General features: G+C 40.5%; 1 protein-coding gene across 7 annotated transcripts in view; it reads left to right on the top strand.

The window, feature by feature from the left end:
* Nucleotides 1-23,138, top strand: part of MAP2K5 (mitogen-activated protein kinase kinase 5) — a 288,637-nt gene that overhangs the window by 186,274 nt on the left and 79,225 nt on the right. For 3 of the 7 annotated variants that reach the window (XR_010731283.1, XM_066276315.1, XM_066276314.1), the window contains exon 17: nt 17,656-17,685. The exons of 3 other annotated variants lie outside the window; for them this stretch is intronic. Coding sequence is in view for 3 of the 4 variants with exons in the window: in XM_066276315.1 (XP_066132412.1) it covers nt 17,656-17,685 (30 nt within the window). In the remaining variant the exon portion in view is untranslated. Of the gene's footprint in view, nt 1-17,655; nt 17,686-17,889; nt 18,217-23,138 lie in introns of those variants that run through there. One more of the 7 variants, XM_066276318.1, reaches the window with a different exon arrangement.

Genomic DNA, 23,138 nt, shown 5'->3' with positions numbered 1-23,138 from the left:
GGAAGCAGGTGGACACTGTAGACAACTTAGCAGGGCTGAGCATGTCGGAATCCTATGCCAGCAATAAAGCAAGAGGCCCCTGATTGACTGTAGAACAGCACCCAGAAGGCTCAGGATTCAGTGCTGCCACGTATCTGCGCGGAGAAGTAAATGTGCAGCATTCACTTAGGAGAGAGTTGTTTCAAACTCTGTTTAAGAAGCGGTTACTTGCTCTGGCCAGTCGGCTCAGCAGTAGAGTGTCAGCCTGGCATGTGAAAGTCCCAGGTTCAATTCCCAGCCAGGGCACACAGGAGAAGCGCCCATCTGCTTCTCCACCATTTTCCCCTCCTTTCTCTCTGTTTTTCTCTTCCCCTCCTGCAGCCAAGGCTCCATTGGAGCAAAGTTGGCCCAGGCGCTGAGGATAGCTCCATGGCCTCTGCCTCAGGCACTAGAATGTCTCCGGTTGCAGCATAGCAATGCCCCCTGGTGGGGATGCCAGGTGTCTCCCAGTCGGGCACATGCGGGAGTCTATCCGCCCGCCCCCCCCCCCCCCCCCCGCCTTCTCACTTTGGAAAAATACAAAAAAAAAAAAAAAAAAAAGAAGCAGCAGTTAATCTCTTTGACTCACAGATTCTTTCCCTAATCAGCACAGTAGTTGCCTCTCTCCAGCTCTAGCACAAGACTAGGTAAAGGGTTTTTTGGAGAGAATCAAATAGTGATATCTGGCACTATGCAGAAGACTGCGTCCCATTACTGAGTACAGATGCATTGAGTGAAAGTTTGGATTTTAAATGTCGGGACCTCCCAGCCTTCTTATGACACCCTGTTCCTAGAACATTGGCAACCAAGATTACCTTTCAGGCAGGAGATTGGAAGGGACTTTCTGTAGGGAAATCTGACCGTGAAGTCCTAACAGAAGCAGCCCAGCTAGGTCATGTCCCCTCAGCAGGCTCTCCAATGAGCACTCCATTTCTAGTCAGATTCTTAGTGCCTGATCTTAGCAAGGTATCTGAGGAAGCCTTTTAAGGTGAGACTAGAGACCTAAAATTACTTTTTAAGACTAGGAAGGAAGAAGAGAGGGAAGGAGGGAGGGAAGGAGGGAGGGAAAGGAGGGGAGGGGAGGGGAGGGGAGGGGAGGGGAGAGAAAGAAGGGAGGGGAGAGAAAGAAGGGAAGGGAAGGGAAGGGAAGGAGGGAGGGAGGGAGGGGAGGGGAGGAGGGAGGGAGGGAGGGAGGGAGGGAGGGAGGGAGGAAGGAAGGAAGGAAGGAAGGAAGGAAGGAAGGAAGGAAGGAAGGAAGGAAGGAAGGAAGGAAGGAAGGAAAGAAACTTGGATGACCTTGAGGAGACAAATTCAAATAAATTACTATAAAATTCTCACAAGGTAAGAGAAAATACTGCATCCAGGAAAACAAGAACAGGCTGCTGTAACAAAGGGACTTTCAGAGAAAAACTACAAATTGAGAAATGAAAATTAGGGACCCAGGTCAGGAAGACTAACATATGAAAAAACAGAAGTTTCAGGAGGAAAGGATAGGAAAGATACAGCAGAGGAGAGGAAATCATTAAAGAAAATGGTTTCATTTTATTTTTATGATGTGAGAAATATTTACATGTCCTTAGAGATCACCTCCTCTCAGCATTCATACAGCAGCAACAAAAAACAACCCACTTTCCTAAGTGACCTGTATCAGTGCTTTGGCCCAGAGAAAGCTTTTTTGGGGGGAATAGTAAATTTCTAAATTTTCTGAAGATAACAATAATAGAATTTTTCCCCAGGAAAATATAGCATAAAAAGTAGAAATAGTTGGCTATAACTGTGTTGTCTTATGAAAATGTAAAAAGCTGGGAACACATGTCTTTTTGCCTTTGCGTATATTGTTTAATAGTTGCCAGGTACAACTCATGAGATACCAAGAAAATGAAGTGTGGTCTTCTACATTGACAAACTATAGACATAGTGAATAAAGCTATGTGAAATGAAAATAAAAGTATTTTTAAAAAGTGGCCTGGGCCACCCAGCCCAGCACCCTGGACAGAAGCTTTTGGTGAATTTGATGACGAGAATGTTTTTTGTTGTTGTTGTTTTTTGTGTGTGGCACTATTTCCAGATTCAAGGGCTGTCATCCTAATTATTGAACTATTTAAATGCTCAAACTTTCAAGTAACCAGATACGTTGGCACCACCACTGACAATCAGCATGATTTTGGCCAACTCATTTTGCCACTCTGTCAGTTTCATATCTGTAAAATGAAGATAACATTAGAATTCATTTACTTATCAAATGCTTACTGAGCACCTTTATGTACCAAATACTTTACTAAGTGCTTGGAATACAGTGGTCAATAAATAGGCATGTTCCCTTTCCTTGCTGAGCCTACAGTGTAATAAAGGAGGCAGATGATAAACAATAACAGTAACTACATTTTTTTAAGTGGGCACTTTCAGTGTTCTCAGCTCTTTTATAAACACTCATTTAGCATTAACAACCCCATAAGGTTACTTTGAGAAGTAAACTTCAGTTTGAAATGGCATCCTCATCTGTGTATTGAGTGTTCACCAGGTAACAAACATATAGAGCATTATCTAAACTGGGTTCCTGCCTCTAAAGCATACAGAAGAACCCATTCCCCTCGCCCTTCAGAAAAACACCCAGTGACACAGCTGTCTTTAGTGGTCTACAGCTGCGGCTTTGTTTGCCCTTCTAGCCTGTGGTGACGATGAACCTGGGCTGAGGGGTGATGGATGGCTCTGGGAGCCCTCTGAGCAGCTGCTAGTAGCATCTCTCGTGTGGTGGGATCCACTTAAATGCTGATATTCTCTCTCTACAATTATTGTCAAGATCAGGAGTGGAAGTGGAGTCTTATTATAATATGGTTCAGTCTGCTGCTCCATCTAGTGAGACATCTTACCTGTTGATCAGAAGTTTCTGCTGAAAACGATCAGAAGGCAAAAGGATCAAAGCTGAAAGGGTCCAGGCACCAGGGAAAGCTGAGTGGAAGATTGTGTAGAACAGGGGACAGGATTGTGAGCTCGAGTCCTGGCTGTCGGCCTCCTTTCCTTCATTGAAGACGTTTCTGTCACTCATTGCTCTACTCTTACACCTCTTTCTGTAATTCTGTCTTAACTTCATTTTTCCCATTGTCATTTTTTTGTATAAAATTTTTGTAACTTATTGCAAGAAGGAGCTATTAAAATGACCTTCAGCATGTGATGGATTGACTAGTTCAGCCCTTTGCAGGGTTTGTGAAGGGATCCAGCTGTCTGAGATTACCATGCCTAAATGTGCATTTTCCAAGGCTGTCAGTGGTAGTGGATGTGAAGCTGGCCAACAAAGTGGAGAGTTTCCTGCTGAATGAGGCATTGTTGGGCGTGCTTTGTGCTCAGGGCGCCTGGGAACAACCATGAGATTGACAAAACGAGATGGAACAGGTGCTGGCAGTCCCAGCTAAACATTTTATTATTTTGATGGATTTCAGACAGATTTTAAAGTTTTTAAAGCACGTGTTCAGATTGTGTATGCACACAAACACACAATTGGCCTTATAAAAAAAGACATTAAATTAACAGTCTTGATATGAAGAATAAAGAAATAAAGAGAAGACAAAGCAAGCATTTGACAACCCATATTCAGATGTTTGAAGGATTGTCAGCAGAGAAGAGGCGAGCTGCTGCCTTATGACTGGCAGGCTGACTGTCTGAAGCTACTGACAACAACAGATCCCACGGTGTTCTAGTCAGTGCGAAGAATTTTCTACCAGATCGATCCTGACACCCTTCCTCTTCTCAAAATGGAATCATTGCCTTTAAGGGGGAAAGCTGCCTCATCTCTTGGGGGCATTTAAGTAGTGACTGAATAACCACTTGTCTCAGGGTTTTTGTTTTAAGGCAAAAATGCTATGCAGAAGAGACAGGTATAAGGTTAGACAAAATGCATTCATTTACTTGTTAGTCACTCAGACAATTTTTGTTGAGGGACCGTTATGTGGCAGGCTGTCAAGAGGTCCCTTAGGAGGTGAGGCAGTGCCAACGGAAAAGAATGCATGAGGAGTCGACATGAGGGAGAGAAAGTTACAGAAGCAGCTACGCCCTTTATTTCCCAAGGCCATGTGTTTATACCGTGCAGAAGAATTCACGCATGCGCGACCCCCCTTTCTGCTGAGTAAACTATAGACAAGGCAGCAGGTTATATAACTGTGGGAGCAATGGCGCATGTGCTCCCACTTCCCAGTCAGGTCCTTTGGCACAGCTACTGTGCAGGCGCTCCGGCTCTAGCTCGTAGCTCGTAGCTGGGCTCTCACACAGGCACTGTGCTAGTCACCTGGGGACATTGCTATGAATGGCAATCTGAAAAAAAAACCATTTTAAAGAAGGATGCTTGACAATAGTAACTTGTTAGACATAGCATTGTGGGGTAACTGAGTGATGGGGAGTTGCTTTTAAGTCACAATCGAAAAGATATGAAGTGGGCCAGTCTTCTAGAGAGATCTGTCATCTCTAAAATTCTTTGAGTGTGATAATTTAGGGAAGCACTGCTGTCACCTTTGAGGTGTCCAGTGCTAAAAACCACGGCTCCTAGAATTGTATCAAGACTCAGATCCTGTGACCAGGAATTGGCTTTAAAAATGCACTCGAGGACCCTACATACCATATGACATGCTTTGGTTCTGAACTGGATAGTAATGACTTTAATATTTTTATAGCATTTACTTAGAAAATTCTTTTACACAGCTTATCTTATATTTAGAGACTAGGCTGTTTTTTAACTAGCAGAGGGTTTAGATCTGTTAATCTGTTCAGTCAGATCCCTCCTCCTCTCACCAGTGAAGAAGCTCCGTCCAGAGAAGGGAGGGAACGTGCCCACAGTTACAGCGCGCAGCTAGTGCTGAGCAGAGGCGCCTGGGACTTGGGACTGCTCATGGGAAGTCTAGTGCTCTCCCCTCCTATTCCTAGCTGTTGACATCTTGCTCAATGTCATTCTAAGAAGAAAGATAACAGCATAACATTTTATATGTACATAACACTTAAACCCATTTGGTATTCACTGTCTCATTTAGGCTTCTCCCCGCTGTGCTGGGAAGTAACTGAAAAATTGGTAATTTAAGGCACCCAAGATTGTTCCATTGTATGAGCGTCAGTGTTCCCATCTTGTAAATAAGGAAACTGAGGTCCAGAGAAGTTAAAGAACTTTTCCAGAAAGTCGAAGTGACTAGATCAAGTAGCAGCAGTCACGTATCCTGACTCTGGATTAAAGACTGCTTCTCCCATTGTGCTGCAGTAAAGAAGTAGATGAGGTCATAGGATATGAATGATAAATGTAAATGAGCAGGAAGTTAGGAAGGAAAGCACTGCTTTAGCAAGACTCTGGTCATCAGTTAGGACTGCTTTCCACAACATTACTACCGACTCTAACCCTATAGCTGGCTCAGTTTTACCATATTTTGAAATGTACAGTTGCTGTTGTTTTTCAAAAACTAAAGCCTAGTTTATTTTTTTAATACAAAAATTAACCAAAATTAAAAAAAAAATGCCTGACCAGGTGGTGGCGCAGTGGATGGAGCATCGGACTGGGATGCAGAGGACCCAGGTTCAAGACCCCGAGGTTGCCAGCTTGAGCGCGGGCTCATCTGGTTTGAGCAAAAAAGCTCACCAGCTTGAACCCAAGGTCGCTGGCTCCAGCAAGGGGTTACTTGGTCTGCTGAAGGCCCGCGGTCAAGGCATGTATGAAAAAGCAATCAATGAACAAGTAGGGTGTTGCAGTGCGCAATGAAAAATTAATGATTGATGCTTCTCATCTCTCTCCGTTCCTGTCTGCCTGTCCCTATCTATCCCTCTCTCTGACTCTGTCTCTGTAAAAAATAAATAAATAAAATTTTTTAAAAATTAACCTAATCTCCAACACTTCTGCTGTAAAAAAAAAAGTAGATAGGTGAGAATCCCTGTAAACATTAGGTAGTGCTGCCCCACATCAGCAGTGAGGATACAGACATTGCCGTCAAGAGCTTCTCAATCAGTAGGGAGGAAGGTAAGTGGAAGTGCAACAGAGAGAAGTGCATAGGACTGGGCAGGTGAAAGGGAGGGCTGAGATCAACATCAAAGAAAGCATTCCAGTTATCTGTTATTCTTAATGACCCAACTTAGTGGTTTAAATCAGTGGTCCCGAACCTCCTGGCCCCGGACCGTTACCGGTCCGTGGGCCATTTGGTACCAGTCTGCAGAGAAGGAATAAATAACTTACATTATTTCCATTTTATTTATATTTAAGATTGAATGATGTTTTTTGTGTGTGGTTTTTTTTTTTATTTTATTTTTTTGTATTTTTCTGAAGCTGGAAACGGGGAGAGACAGTCAGACAGACTCCCGTTATGCGCCCAGCCGGAATCCACCCAGCACACCCACCAGGGGCGATGCTCTGCCCCTCCGGGGCGTCGCTCTGTTGCGACCAGAGCCACTCTAGCACCTGGGGCAGAGGCCAAGGAGCCATCTCCAGCACCCGGGCCATCTTTGCTCCAATGGAGCCTCGGCTGCAGGAGGGGAAGAAAGAGACAGAGAGGAAGGAGAGGGGGAGAAGTGGAGAAGCAAATGGGCGCTTCTCCTGTGTGCCCTGGCCGGGAATCGAACCTGGGATTTCTGCACGCCAGGCCGATACTCTACCACTGAGCCAACCAGCCAGGGCCACGATGTTTTATTTTTTAAAAATGACTAGATTCCCTCTGTTACATCCGTCTAAGACTCACTCTTGATGCTTGTCTCGGTCACGTGATAGATACATTTATCTGTCCCACCCTAAAGGCCGGTCCGTGAAAATATTTTCTGACCTTAAACCGGTCCGTGGCCCAAAAAAGGTTTGGGACCACTGGTTTAAATAACAACCATTTATTTACTCAGGATTTTATGGGTCAGGAGTCCAAGCAGGGCTCAGCCAATCCACATAGCATCCACAGAGACGTCTAGTGAGGTTGTAGTCAGGCAGTGGTTGAGAATGGAAGATTCAAGATGACTTATTTGCTCACATGGTGTATTTGTGGCAGTGGCACTCCATCCATCGCCCTCCCTCTCTCTCTCTCTCTCTCTCTCTTTCTCTCTCACTCTTGCTCTCTGGACCAGCAACATATACAGAGTCCAGATGTATGAGAATATTACCTGATTATACTCCCTTGACTTTGAAACGTCTAGAAATAGAAGTATAGACTAGATTGAGCTCAGTAGACTATACCCTATATCAGGGGTTGGGAACCTATGGCTTGCGAGCCAGATGTGGCTTTTTTGATGGCTGCATCTGGCTCACAGACAGATCTTTAATAAAAATAATAATAACATTAAAAATATAAAACATTCTCATGTATTACAATCCATTCATTTCCTACCGCTCATGTTTATGGTTGCGGGTGGCTGGAGCCAATCACAGCTGTCCTCCGGGACAACACCAAATTTTTATTGGATAATGCATAATGTACATGGATCATTGTATGGCTCTCACGGAATTACATTTTAAAATATGTGGCGTTCATGGCTCTCTCAGCCAAAAGGTTCCCAACCTCTGCCCTATATACTCTACCACTGATGTTTTTTTAGGTATCCACAGCTGCATGACTCCAGGGAGCAGTTTAGGAATGGAAACACCTGCTCCATCAAGCTAGGTCTCTAGGGACTGTTAGGATTAAAGCTGCCCACTGTCAGAGGACACAGGTCAGTGTTACACAAACATTGAGAGTGTCATTTCTTAATTCTTACTATGAAGATCGCAATGATTATTAAACACATGAGATGGATTGGGGGCAGTTAATTCTAATCTTTCCCCTTCTTACAACCCTTTAGTCTTTAATAAGAAATAAGCTACCTAAATTAATCATAATGCTTAAATATGTGAAAGTGATTATTCTAAGCAGTGATGTGTAAAAGGACCTGGCCAGTTAGGACTATCAGCCTCTAATACTGAAGAGTCTGTACACCACCTTCATTAAAGTAGTGTCACATAGAAACAACCACACTGTGCACCACCAGGATATCCAGGCTCTAGGAGGCTTCACTGTCAGGAGTGTTACCATAATCAGTAATGCTTGGCATTGACTTTCTGCAAAATACTGTTTCTGGTGTCAGAATATATAAATGTTTATGACTTCGAGTTTTCCCTTCAGCATGTTATAATTTACCTGCTATTAGAGGCACAGGAAGATGTAGAACACTACGAGCTGTCACCAGGTGTGGGATGTGATACACTGCCTGGTGAATTGTATAAGACAGGGAGTGGTGTGAATTTTGTCCTCAAAATTGTCTGCTGAAACTAACTTCGAACAGAAGAGAAGACTTTGAACCAAGTCCTGAAGCACAGGTAGCATGAGCTCCATCTGTTCATCTGGACACCGCCTCAGATTCCAGATAAGGAATCCATCCTCAGGATGCATTTTGAGTTGTGCAAAAATTGAAGAACGTTCATTTTTCTGTTAGAAAGGTAGAATGTTTGCTTCCATTTATCATGACTGAACTTTGTCATTAATTCAGTCTCTCACTGAATTTCTTCTTCAGTGCACAGAACACCATCAAAAAGCGTCCTTTGCAGTTGTTTTTAAGTGACTTTTAGAGATTTAGTTATATACCCAGATATTTTAATTAGCATTGCTCTGAGTGGAGCTACTAATGGAAATCAACTTGGAACAATTAGAGTATCTTCAAGGCTTCTGACAAAATGGGTCTCTAAATGGAGGGACTTTTTTCTTTCTTTTCTCCTTTTTTTTTGTTTTTGTTTTGTTGTTTTTTAATCAATTAGCTGCCTCATATTTACTGTAGCCTAGATCAGTGATTTTCAACCTTTTTGCACTTGGGGCCCAGTGAAAATAGGAGAATTATTTCAGGGACTGCTAAGGCAGAAATCACTCTGAGCATAAGCGAATTCAACTAAAATAATTTATAATCTTGATACTACATCAAGATGCGACCATTAAAAAATTTCTGGTGGATCGATCCATGGACTGGCAGTTGAAAAACACACTGGCCTAGATGAAGTTATATTTTGCACTAAAACCGTAGTATTCAACCAAAAACATAATTCAATCGAAGAGTTTTGGGTTTAAAAAAAGTATGTGTGTGTATGTATATATATATATATATATATACACACACACACACACACACACACACACACACACACAAATACTTATGCATATATATACATACACATACTTATTTTTAAGGAAAAAAAGAAAGTGATGCAAGTGAAATAGCATTATGGGAGAGGAAGGAGAATTATGTGCTTTGGGACATCAGGGTTAAAAAGACCAAGCAACGTTTAAAGATTCAAGCAATAGCATTTAGCATGAAATCTACTTTTTATCATCCTTACCCAGCCATCAAAATGAAGAAAGACGGTGTCCAGCTGTAGCAGTAGTTTGGTAGCAGGAGAATTAGAAGTAAAGGTACTAGTGCCCGAGGGGTGGGTCATGAATTAATAATTGCTGTGTGGCGGATGAGCCCCGTCAGAAGAGCTGAAAATGAGGAAGTTGCTTTGCAGAGCGCTATCAATCACTCAGTGACCATAACTTCCAGTAATTAGTGTATTTTATGGGCCTTTGCTTCAGTGGCTCGAAAGCACATATGCTCCAGTCACAGCAAACTTTGCCAGAGTAATATTCCGGGATGATTTATCCTCCTGCTGCACTGGGAGATAACCCTATATTAGATGAAGATTGTGAACTAAGCTGCAATAAAGTGTAAGTTTAGGTACAGTTTGCCCAGGTTGAGACCTCAATGTATCATGCTTTTCAGCATTTGTGGTTAGGCTACAGCAAGCAATCATTTTTAACAGTGAAACAAATAAAGCAATTAAAGGAACAGCGTTAGGATATTGTACTTGTGAGTTACTATTGCCCTCTCCCCATTTAAGTGTCCACTGTAATAAGCTCATTTCTAATTTTTTTTTAAAAACAACACTATTAGAAACATTTATTTATAATGCTGTCTTTTCCCCATTATTAGTAGTAACCTGTGGGATACAATGAAGGACCTTCTGAATGATGGAGAGTTGCTTGATTTATTTCATTGTGCTACTGTGTTTAGGCTCCTTAAGTTAAAATAAATTTTCTCTTTATCAGTGGACTCTGGTGAGGATGAATAATTCTTTTTAAAATATTGGCACATGTGAAGAAGGACTCCTCATAGGAACCTCCCATTTAGGCTCTTTCTACACAAAGAAAATGTTCTTTTCGAGCTCTCAGAAGCACTTGGCACCTCGTGCACAAGCACAGGTGTAATGAGCCGTTTGCCTGGTTCCCCTTCTGCACCAGACGTCTCTGGGGCCCTTGCAGACAGGGTCCTTTGCCATTGCCAAAATGTCTGTAGAGCCCAGAGTTCCTAGTAATCTAACAAGCTTTGTCACCAACCTACAGTATGACCTTGAGCAAATTAATTAAGCTTCTGGTGCCTCCATTGGGCCATAATTCTGGTTTGTGTTCAAGAAATCCTGAGAGTTTATAGAAAAGTGTTATGTGAAAAGAAGTATAAATTGAATAAGGAAAAGACATGCATGGTTTCACCGTATTCTTTTTGGAGTAAAGTGTTTCTGCACCACTTGTAATGATGGTGTCCTTGAATTTCCTTAAATAGAAACTAGTGATAAACTAATTTCACCGAGGTGTACACAGTTTGATGCTTCCATTATATTTATTATCGCATCTTTAATTTGCAACGTATTATAATATCATACATGTTGAAATGATAATAGTAAAACAAACTAATTGTCTTTAATTAAAGTGAATTAGGTTTTGATTTTAATATATTTGATGTAGTGAGAACTGATAACGTGGAGGTCCCAGAGGTTATTAGGGCATATTTCTGTTGGGCCTGATAGTGTTAGTAATAACCCTCTTCCTCACAGTTCTAGGCATGAACAAATATGTCACTTCATCAGTCTCTGTTACTCGCACTTATGCCCCTCCGCAGGGGTTGCAGATTCCACAAGTTATCAGCTAATGGCGTTATACATTAAAAATTGAAGCTTTTCTCACTCTGAGGCCTTTCAAGGCTTTGTTCTTAAGCCCTAGACACTTTGGAGTGCAGCTGCAAACTATAGGCAGAAGATTAAATTAATTTGTAACTCTTTTTTTTTTTTTGTCCTGTGTTACTAAATCCTCCACATTTAATTGAAACCCTACTTCAAGACGCTCTGTGTTCTGTGTTCTTTGTTGTCAGTTTAACCTCTAAAGCACTTTAATGCTGCTAAATTGCTGTTCTATTTTTTGGATTGTTTTTAAACCATTCAATAAGAGGACAGTGAAAGTGATCCATGGGAAGAAAAGTAAAATCTTAGATTTTGAGGTATTTAATATTTATTATGGTTCTTCACCAGCATAGTTTCAGTTGATTTAAACTCTCTCACTCTAGGACTGTGGAAATTGGTCTTGAGATGAAATCTCACCTAGGGAATTTTATGTAATCCAGTAGTTAAGTCTGATTTTTTAAAGTTTCCCTGTGTCTGAATGTTCCAGAATAGCGGCTGTGTTTTTATAAAATGAAGGTTTAACTGCGATGCACAATCTAAATGCAAAATTCTGAGATGGAAATTTAATTGTGTGAAGTGTACACAAGGTAATTAAGAACAAATTTTAGAACATTTCAGACTATAAAGTCCTCCTTCAGCTAGATCATTGGCTATGTTGAAAACGCTTATTTTCAATTTACAGTTGTGCCAAGAAACATAGAATATGCCTAAATTAAGAATTTAAAAATTTAGAGTTCTTTGCATAACTTTAAATTTAAAACTACTCCCTCATTGTTGATATTCTAAGTGGGAGACAATCATCAAAAACATATCCTGAATGTCTGAATCTGTGTCCTGCATTTACTTCCTGGCTACAGTGTATGTTTTCTCTTTATAATTTCTGACTTCATGGCGATAATTATTCTTATTACCAAAAGAAGCATTTTTGTCACTTTGTTAATAAATATCTTCATCCTAACTTTTTGTTAATATACAAAGGCTTCTATCATGCATCTGTGATGTATTCAGCAAATGTTATGATTACACCCACATACATACTTTTGCTCTTTAAATTAGAAAATCCAAACATACTCAAATGCTACTAACTCAAGAATATTTCATGAATTATGGCTAGACAAATCAAAGATCAATAAGATGACACTAAGGAGCAATCCTAGTTTTACAGTGAAATGTTAGTGGTTTCCTGTTATTTAAATGTATTCCCAAAAGGTAAATGTTTTCAGGGCATACTTTTCCTGCTTTTTACATAGTAAATCTCCCACTAAGAACAGTATTTAGCAGTTTGCTGCATCTTGAGTGTTTGGAATTAAAGTGTACTTTTTAAATTTAACATTAAATGGAATCCTCTTCCTCGTCCATCTCTACCTTCACCTCCTCCAAAATAAATTAAGCTTTTCCGAATTTTTTACCCACTCCTGGGAAAAGGAATGCGAGAGTCATTGGATGAATTGCTGGCACTTATGTGAACCCACGTTTTTCAATACATTTTTTTTAAACTGGACTTAAGCTGCCTATATTTAAATGCTTCTTTTGTAAAGATGATAAAGAGAGCAAAGAATTCTATTGGCTTAGCCCTAATCTGTTTGCTTTGTTGTGATTCTTTCTATTCCTTTAACTGTTAACCTATTTATAAATCTAAATCTACATACAAAGGTCACTGGTTGGCTGAACTTAAACCATTTTACTCAGTAAATTTAATTAAGAAAATACAGTGCAACTCATAAGCAAATGAGTTTTTTCCTACTTTTAAACCAAACCACCCTCTTGAGTGCTGATTGCCTTGCCCGACCCCTGGTGATACAGAAACAGGCAAAATTAAAAAGGACATTAAAGCTTCATTAAATCTGAAACACATTTAGTACAGTGACATATCTGCAGGCCATTTCAAAGAAGATTACATACTCTCTTTTGTAAGTTTCCTAATTTATAATACCTTGACAATAAAAACTGGGGAAATGCGAGTAGATTAATAGACCAGTAAGGGTAAAAGATACAGAATGGCTCCCGGTTCTCCCGGCTCTTAAGCACTCAGTCATAGCCCGAGCTCCCTCTCACCCCTAAGGGTTCTGTGCTGATTTTGACATTCGACAGCCTCATGAAGAACCTGTTCTTTATACAGTCATATCTGCTAAGAACCCTCTTCCTTTTTAACCTTCTCCTAATTGAACTTGATAAAAGGGTTGTAGGGCCTGGCTATACATTTCCTTCTATTTTGCCACAAGACAAATAGTGTGGAACCTAAACATTGCAGCCACATTAAACCTGGAAGGACAGGGACATACATGGAAGGCAGCTCCCTCTCCTGGGGCCTTAAAATGACTGCTTTTGGTGCCAGCCTAATAGTGCTGCTGCCAGTTTTCTCGGGTGCAGAATCAGAATCCTTGACCTGTGCTGGAGCAGCTTCCGGGTGACACTCTGTGACAAAGGAAATGATTGCTGTGCTGTTCTGGTCAAGGGCAAGGAACCATTCTCTGTCCTCTGACTCAAAAGAGGTCAGACCTATAAGATGTCTTAGAAGTTCTCCGAGGACAAGCAAGGCTGAGGTTCCACGGGACATCAGGAAAGTGCACAAAAAGCAAAGCGTGTCCCAAGAATGATGAGTTCACTAGTTCAAGCACAGCCATCTTCTCCCAAGCAGACTGGTATCAACAGGGTCCTAGCTGACCGGCCTGCTCTGAATTTTCTCTCTGTTCTCCTGCATGGTAGTACCTTACAGAGTAAATGAATGGCATCAGCCATCTTTATTACCTTGTACCAATCGTGATAGAGCGGACCAGTTAGATAATGGCATGGTCACAAGTCGGCCGTGGCCTTGCCTCGCTATGGAACAGTGATGACTTGAGAATTTGAAACTTCGTGTTTAAATGGGAAAATTTCACATATTCCTCCATATCCCACTATTTTTTTAAGTCTTCTATTTATTATTGTTTAGTTGTTTAAACTGAAAGAACCAATGGCCAGTTTAGCACCTCCCAGCTCATTTACATCTTACCTGTATATACAGTGTGTCCGTAAAGTCATGGTGCACTTTTGACCAGTCACAGGAAAGCAACAAAAGACGATAGAAATGTGAAATCTGCACCAAATAAAAGGAAAACCCTCTCAGTTTCTGTTAGATTATGTGGCAGCATGTGCCCATGCGCAGATGATGACGTAACACCGTGTATACAGCGGAGCAGCCCACGGCCATGCCAGTCGAAATGTGGACGGTACAGAGGAAAGTTCAGTGTGTTCTGTGGCTCGCTAAATTCGAATCCATGACCAAAGTGCAACGTGAATATCAGTGCGTTTACAAGAAAGTGCCACCACATAGGAATAACATTACTAGGTGGGATAAGCAGTTGAAGGAAACCGGCAGTTTGGTGGAGAAACCCCTTTCTGGTAGGCCATCAGTAAGTGATGAGTCTGTAGAGGCTATATGGGATAACTACCTAAGGAGCCCTAAAAAAATCTGTGCATGAGCCCACATCGAACTGCACTGAATAGGTATGAAACTAGAAGAGTTTTTCTTTTATTTGGTGCAGATTTCACATTTCTATCGTCTTTTGTTGCTTTCCTGTGACCAGTCAAAAGTGCACCATGACTTTATGGACACACTGTATATGGCAGACACGTTTCTTCTGCTGGTAAGCCACGTGGGCAGACTTCTTCTATAGACCCTAATGACAATATTCAACCTGTGCCCAAGTGGCACAGCATCCACAGGAAGGCCTGAGATGCTCTCAATGTCTTCTAGTAGTTAGAAAGCTGTCAGCTTTTTAAATGAGAGACCTCCTCTTGGTAGTTGTCTAACTCCACATTAAGAATATGCAGGACTCGTAATTCACTGATCAGTTTAATGATAGGTGACAGCTTTTAATGAGCTGTCACTGCCTGTCAGTTTAGTACAAAATGGTTCAAATGCCTAGTCCACCCACTGCCACCATGGTAAACCACAGTGACCTCACCTGAATCAATGTGCACACTCTTGTTAGCCTGAAAAACACTGTATTTTACAAAATAAAGCAAATCAATGGCCTGTATTAGATGGGGGTGGGGTGGGGGCAGTGGAGAACTGAGTCCCTCCCCGTCCTAATTAAAAACAGTACATAGAAAACAATCACAAAACTGAAAAGGAGTTTGGTTAACATGCACATCCTTTCCTTCATCCCATCTTGTGATGTTTTTATTATTTGTATTTGAAGGGATTAGCAGTATCCACCAAATGAAATAATAAAACTTTATATCTTAAAAGTCAATGAACTTTGCCCTGGCTGGTTGACTCAGCGGTAGAGCGTCGGCCTGGCGTGCGGGGGGACCCGGGTTCGATTCCCGGCCAGGGCACATAGGAGAAGCGCCCATTTGCTTCTCCACCCCCACCCCCTCCTTCTTCTCTGTCTCTCTCTTCCCCTCCCACAGCCAAGGCTCCATTGGAACAAAGATGGCCCGGGTGCTGGGGATGGCTCCTTGGCCTCTGCCCCAGGCGCTAGAGTGGCTCTGGTCGTGGCAGAGCGACGCCCCGGAGGGGCAGAGCATCGCCCCCTGGTGGGCAGAGCTTCGCCCCTGGTGGGTGTGCCAGGTGGATCCCGGTCGAGCACATGTGGGAGTCTGTCTGACTGTCTCTCCCCGTTTCAGCTTCAGAAAAGTACAAAAAAAAAAAAAAAAAGTCAATGAACTTTAAATATATATATAAGAAATTAATACAAGGTCATGAAAATTATCAGGTATTATATATATATATGCACACACATCCAAATGAGTTTGGCCCTTTCGGCCCTTTCAAAGTAGTCACTTTACATGGTTATATGGTTTATTCCTATCATACTGATGCTCAAACTAGTTTTAGAACTTCAAAAATTAGTCTGAGCACCTTTGTATCTGTTCTTAATAAGGAACAAAATATTTATTCTTGAAAGTGGAGTTGGGTACACCCCTATGTTCATTGCAGTGTTATTTACAATAGCCAAGATTTGTAAACAGCCCAAGTTGCTCATCAATAGATGAGTGGATAAAAAAAAAAAGCTGTGGTACATTTACATAATGGAATACTACTTGGCTGTAAAGAGGGAAATCTTACCTTTTGCAACAGCATGGACGGACCTGGATGGTATTATACTACGTGAAATAAGCCAGTCAGAGAAAGACAGATACCGTATGATTTCACTCATATGTGAACTCTAATGAACAAAAGAAACTAACAAACAAAATAGAAACAGAGACATAGATATCAACAGTGTGATGATTTCCAGAGGGAAAGGGGTGGGGGGAAGAGGTAGACAAGGGTAAACAGGGAATAGATGGTGATGGAAGGAGACTTGACTTGGGTGATAAACACAGTGCAATGTACATACAGATGATGTAGAATTGTGTGCCTGAAACCTGTATAATTTTAGTAACCAATGTTACCCCAATAAATTCAATTTTGAAAAAAAAATTTTAAGGTGGAGTTGGGGTCTGGTAATACCTATAGGCTATTCAAACCTTAGTCAGCAAATAATTTACACAATCAAAAACTGAGGTGTATAATTTTCAATTCAAGATAAGATGCAATTCTAATGAAATGAGGAAGGTGTTCTCCTGCTATTGAAAATAATTCTAAACATAATTCAAAAATGAGGAATTAAAGAATGTTTGGCAGTGTCAGTGTCTTTGAAATAAATGCACAATTTCTCAAGACCTGAAAAAACAGTGTAATACGCTGGAATGAACACTGGATTAAGTTGCAAGTTTTGGGGTCAGTCCCTTGGCTTCTGCTGATGAACTGTGTGCAGATTTCTTCCATTGGACTCTGAGGTTCTAATCAGTAAAATGGATTGATGCTCTCTTGGGTCCATTCCAGCTTCCAAGTTCCCTGATGTAGCAATTCTACTGGAAAGTACTTACAAATACATACAAAGGATTTTAGGCCTGAGGATGGGCCACATTATGCAGTTGCAAAATTTTGCCACTATTTTCTTTAAATAAGTTATGGTATGTCTGGTAAATTTGATCTTGTTACTTTTTATCAGTCCTATTCCTGGTCACATCATTTTGTTTTTACAGGTGAGGATCCAAAGATCACAAGTAACTGGTCTAGAAACAGATAACAGTTTACAAATCAAGCAAAATTGGAAGCTCTGAAGATTCACTTTCACAATTTCAGACTTAGACCTATAGTTCCAACTTCACAGTCTCAAAATGGCCATTTTCCCACTATAAGTACCTTTCTTTTCTTCTAACTATGGATAGAAGAAAATGGATGAAAAAAACTAACAGATGGAAATAATGGCAAAATTCTCTCTTTTATATACTTAATTTTCCATTTCCTGCAATGCTTCCTATCTGTATACTTGCCATTGAAGCCCCATAGAGCTGTGGGCTAAGAACAATCCATAGTTCTGCATCTCTTGTCTGGAAGAAACCGCCCTACACAAGTACATGTGAATAATGCCCATGCAGTTGAGAGTATTCCTAAGAGAAACCACATGAGGATAATGTTTAGTTGTTAAAATTTGAATATTTTATTGGGTATGTAACATTGTCCATTGAAAATGTCCATTCTAAATACAACTCTAAATGTAATTACAGTAATATTTAGTTCGTGCATTTGAGGTTGTGAGCTTTTTATATTTGCCAGATGCATTTCTGAAATTTAGTACTTGTCTGTCTTAAGGAGATCTGCCCTGCATGCAAATCTATAACTAGACAAATATTATTTCCTTTCCCAGCTTGCTCTTGGGAGGTTTCCATATCCTCAGGTAAGATTGTTCATTACTGCTGTTTGCCACTGTGACATTCATTCCTATGTATGAAGGTGCAGGGAGCAATTGTGAACATTTGAGCCACATACAAATAAATCTGTCCTGTTAAATTGAAAAGTGATATCTTAAAGGAGTCATTTAGAAGTCTCTATTGATTTTTGATTTTTTTAAACTCCAGATTTTTTTTCCTCTTTGTTAAAGGTTGCAAGCCATCCTGTGCTCTTCCTTTGTGTGACATTGATGATGTTTTCCCTTATCCTAACCAGTGCCATGTGCTCGTATTGAGACTGGGGGACAAGCACAGCCTTTTCTTGATACACTGAGCTTTTGGACTCATTAAAATTGTTTGAATTAAAGAATTGAGATGCAGGGTAAAAATATCTAAATAGGTCATTATTTTTGCTAAGCAAATAGACAGGCCTCAGCTTTATGTAGGTGTGATTTTGAACATATTCTTTTTTTTAAAAATGTGTCCCTTCCTTAGAAATGTGTCCCTTTTCTAAGACAACAAACTGTTCATTAGATTATCATTGCTGGTGATAACCTTTATAATTTCTTTAAGATTTTTATTATGGATGAGTACTAGCACTTAAAATATAAAGCTATTTTGTGGTTTGAAAATGATTCCCCAGTGTGTGTGGAGAAATAAGTGAAATGTCTAGAGAGATGAAAAATGAATGGTTTGACTGTTTTCCTATGGTTGATGCTCACTGTTTTTCTGACATCTTGGTCTGTACAGGCCAGAGTGCCTGGAGGCATGTCTGATTTAAAGGTGGTGTTGGTCTCTGCTCTTTAAGCATCTATTAACTTGCTATTATTATGCAAATAAGTGTTGTATTACACATACTAATTTATGCATGGTTAGATTATGCAGATGCATCACAAACATGGTTATTGAATAAAAGGATGGGATTCATTCTCTCTACCATCTTTTTAAGTGGTTTTAAGCAAATTCTCCTGGTACATGATGTGGACTTTTAAAGACCCCTTTACTCACTGAAATGTCTGTTTTATATCCTTTTTCTTTTACAGGTAAAGCCGTCAGATAAGGAGAATAGAAATTGTCCAAATTGTTAGGTACAAGAGTGTTAGTTTCACTTTTCAAATTTGTAGGCTTTTTTTGTTTAAACATAATCTTTTCCTTAAAGAAAAAGTTTAAAATACAGTGATTGCTTGGCATGCGTGCTGGCCATGAGCATTTAGTGAGAGTTTAGTGTATACAGCCTGGCTGCTCAGCTCTAGGTAGCCCATCAAATTAAAATCACATTTTCAGGATTTATAGCTCATTAGAATATTTATCTCGGTAAGCCTCTTATTCTGTCAGTAATTTTATATAATTCACTATTTGGCCAATTTATGAAATCCCCTAAAATTTTGTAAATCAAAAGAAGAAGCCGTGTACACTATATATCTCAAACAAATCGTGGTAGAAAACTTGTAAGCCATCTAATAAAAATTCCAAACACTGAGAATGTGGCTATATTCTTGAGATTCCTACCATCTAGCGTAATTGTTCAGTGAGACTGGGTAAGTGATAAGTCTAGGAAACAGATTGTCGTTGAGTGTGACAAATGAAGCATTTGAAGGCTTTATTCAGATTTGGGAAGAGGCTATATACCTTTGCAATATTGTGTTCTTGGATATCTAAATATGTGTTTACTTGGTCAGTCAAGTGGAAGTTAGAAAAGTCTAATGTGCTGAACTCCTTAGTTAGTAATAACCCTTATGTCAGAGTGGGGGGAAAGCCATGCTCCTTGAATCACAATAGAATATTGTCACCCAATTGGGACCTTTACTTCAAATAATAGAGGCAGCTTTGATGCCATCAGGCTTATTTCCCACATTTTTCAACAGAAGTTTGTGTTTCATTGCTACAATCAATAATGACTTTTGATAGAGCTGGCATTTATTTTACAGGCTTTGTCCTGTAGACAGAAGATTGGGAAAGAGTACCTTATAAATTCCTTTCTGGTCCCCTCTCTTTTATCCTCAAATAAAGCCTTGAAGCAAAATGTTTATTTTTATAGTATCGCAGAGACTGGATTATGAAATAATTCCTTCTGTTTGGCCCATATTACCTCATTTGAACCCCCAACCACTCTGTGAGAGAGCCCGCCCTCATAAAATGGGCAAACAGAACGGCTGATTTCTCACTCTTGAACTGCAGGTGGTTTGGTGTCATTGCATCCCAAGTGGAGTAGTCCAGAATAAATAGTAAACTCTCAAGATTGGAAGTGATCTCAGACACATTGAAGCAGACCTCTTTACAATACCTGAAAAGCAAACATCCACACTATGCGGGAACACCCCCAGTGACAGGAAACTCACTACTTTCCAAAGCAGCCATACAATCAAAGCAGTGTCCTGTTTACCGAGCTGGGAACTGCCTTATCCCATTTGTCACTCCTTTCCTATCTGATTAAAGGAAGTATGCAGATCAAATGAGATGGATATAAAACCACTTGGAAAAGTACAAAGGGCCACCCCACTGGCCTTGATGTTGGCTGTAGCACAAAACAATTTCTAATCATCAACTGAACGATGCAAAACAGTGTGCTCAGCAACCTGCCAGCCGCAACTGGAGCCGAGCGTCAAATGAGCAGAGGTGAAATGGGGAGAGGCCAGCTTCAAGACTTCCTCCCCCTGCCCAGCCTCAGTGCTGCTGACAGCGTTGTTAGCAGCGCCTCTTCCTGCTGGTGACACGGTGACATGGTGCATACCCAGTGGGGATGCAGCTGAGGAAGGCATGTTGGGAAGATATCAAGGAGAGTCAGTGGCCTGGGACCAATATAAAGGTTAAAGGACTGGATTTTTGTTGAAATAATCATTCCCTGTGAATTTCATTGTTTTGTGGGTTGGGTTTTTATTTGGTACTTGAAAATACTATATTTTAGTTTCTTTTAGGCCTTAAAGTTGCATAGCCTCCTTGGCGTGCAGTTTAGCACTCTAAAGAAAAAAAAGATGGAGGGCCACTAACAATGCAGTCTCTAGGAAGAACAATGCCCTGGCTTCATCTAGCACAGTGGTAGTCAACCTGGGGTCTACCGCCCACTAGTGGGCATTCCAGCTTTCATGGTGGGCGGTAGCGGAGCAACCAAAGTATAAATGAAAAGATAGATTTAACTATAGTAAGTTGTTTTATAAAGATTTATTCTGCCAAACTTAGCGAAAATCTGACAGAAAGTACTTGGTAAGTAATTATTATTATATGCTTTAACTTGCTGTAACTCTGCTTTATAAATTTTAGAAAGTAAAGTTACTTCCCTACTTTATAAATCACCATTGCTGTGGAACCAGTGGGCAGTTAGAAAATTTTACTACTAACAGAGATACAAAAGTGGGCGGTAGGTATAAAAAGGTTGACTACCCCTGCTCTAGCACCTTTCCCACACTGAGCTCCAGAGCACTTTGTGTGACCTGATTCTGGCTATACATCTGCCCTGCAGGGACTGATAACCCAGACTCCAGGTGAGCAGACTGAGGTTCAGAGAGGCAATCCACATTGCCTCAGTGATGGGTGGGTACAGCTAGGTCTAGGATTTGCAGATAACTAAACCAAATGACAGGCTCTGTGTATTTTGAACTTGGTTGGCTATTCGTACCACTGCTCTTCCCCCTCAGCCCCACCAAGCCTTTTTCTTCACTGGGTTTGCCTTCTCCGCCCTAGGGAGGCCTCTTATGTCGATGAGAAATGCTGAACAGCAGAGGGTTGTGCCATTGTAGATGATGACAAGACCATTCCCTTGAGCCCTTTTGCTTTTTTTACCATGTGTTTAGCAGGGTGACAGGAGGGTCCGGAGGGCTCCAGTGCCATTACATTCTGGGTGCCTGTGAAGCATATTCAGCAATAGGATAATGAAAAATTGTGGTTTTAAACCTCTTACAAGCAGATATTATCTCAATTTCTTGAACAATTTAGCTTCAATATAGTAATCTGATAAAATGTGCAGGTCTGGACAAGGACTGGAGCTGTGTATAGTTAATCATGTAGATCCAAATTCAGTTGATTTAAAAAACATGGTGGGCAATGGTTTGTTTAATGACACCATAATTTAGGATAAAGAAAAGAGATTGCATGCTAAAATTATCATCCTTCATTCAAACTTTACAGTATTCCTCTGCATTAGGATGATAGTAAATCCATTAAGGAGACTTCTCAGGGGATGAGCCAGCTCTGGCATTTGAAATTTTGGTAAGCAAGATGCCACAGGAAAATGAAGATAATACAGATACAAATGTACTTAAAGTACTTTTGCATGTGTAAAAATCTTGTTCATCTTTTGGCTATATTTCCTGATCTTGGTTAATAAATTACATCAAAATGACCTGAAGTTAAAAAAAGGAAAAAAAATCTGAGCAAATAGTGCCCCTGGTATTGTAAAGCTTTGAATGTTTTCACACCCCATTAATTTATTACTTCTCTTTCTTCATCTTTAAATTTCATTTTTTTTTTCAAAAATTCTGACTCCCTGCTGCTGCAGTGATTTTCATCTTGTTGTTAATTTTCCCTGCTCCATATGGAGCTCCAGACATTTCACCTGGAGGCTGTACTAGATTCTGCTGTAGTGATCGTGCTTCCGGAGGCCAAACTGTCATTTAGGGTTCCTGGTGCATCTGTCTGCGCCAGGCTTTTCACTGGCATGGGAGAGTGTGAATAACAAATTGGATGCACCTGAGATTCAGATGATTAGTGTGTTTTGTGAATCTCCATGACTTGTAAGCAGATCGCTCTGGGGGGGGGGGGGTTGATAGGAGGGCTAAACAGGCACTGTGGGTGAATCTGTACTCACACCTTACATTTGGGGCTTTGCAAGGGAAGTGCAAACATCCTAGGCAGTCTGAGTGCGGAGAGAGTAACAAATATTTCATCCTGCCTTGTCATTGATTAGAAAAGAGCCTTTAATTTCATTTCACCCCATGTTGTGATTAATTTGCATTCTTTGTCAGAAGTTAATGGAGTTTTTTATGGTTCACTCTGAAATCCTTGAAGACATCAGACTTGATCTGATGTTTATACAACCGCCAGCGGAATTTTTTCGTTTGATTGATGGCAAGCTTGATGTTATTCCAAACGGCTTTTTAAGCTGTTTTTAAGAATTATTTGAATAAAATGGAAGCAAGATATTGTTGTAAGATCAAAATTATCTGTTAAAAATCTGTTTCAAATAAAGATGACGGTAAGTAGTAAAAAAGATCAAAAACATAAGAGATATAGTGAATTGTGGTGTTATTTGTTAAAAATGCATAAGAAAGGCATTCAAATAAATTGTTGCAATATATAGAGATCATTTTTATTGAGAAAAATATACCATCATCTGGGCAAATAGAATAGTTAAGGCTAAGGCAAAAGGTAAGTCTGGATCTTTAACATTAAAAACCTTTACTACCAATTGGCTAATTCTCATTCATTCTGCCAGCTTTTGCCACCAGTGTACGAAATAGAGATCTAC

This window comes from Saccopteryx bilineata, chromosome 4 (genome assembly GCF_036850765.1).
Source record: "Saccopteryx bilineata isolate mSacBil1 chromosome 4, mSacBil1_pri_phased_curated, whole genome shotgun sequence".
Classification (NCBI taxonomy): Eukaryota; Metazoa; Chordata; class Mammalia; order Chiroptera; family Emballonuridae; genus Saccopteryx; species Saccopteryx bilineata.
This window is presented reverse-complemented; position numbering and strand designations above follow the sequence as displayed.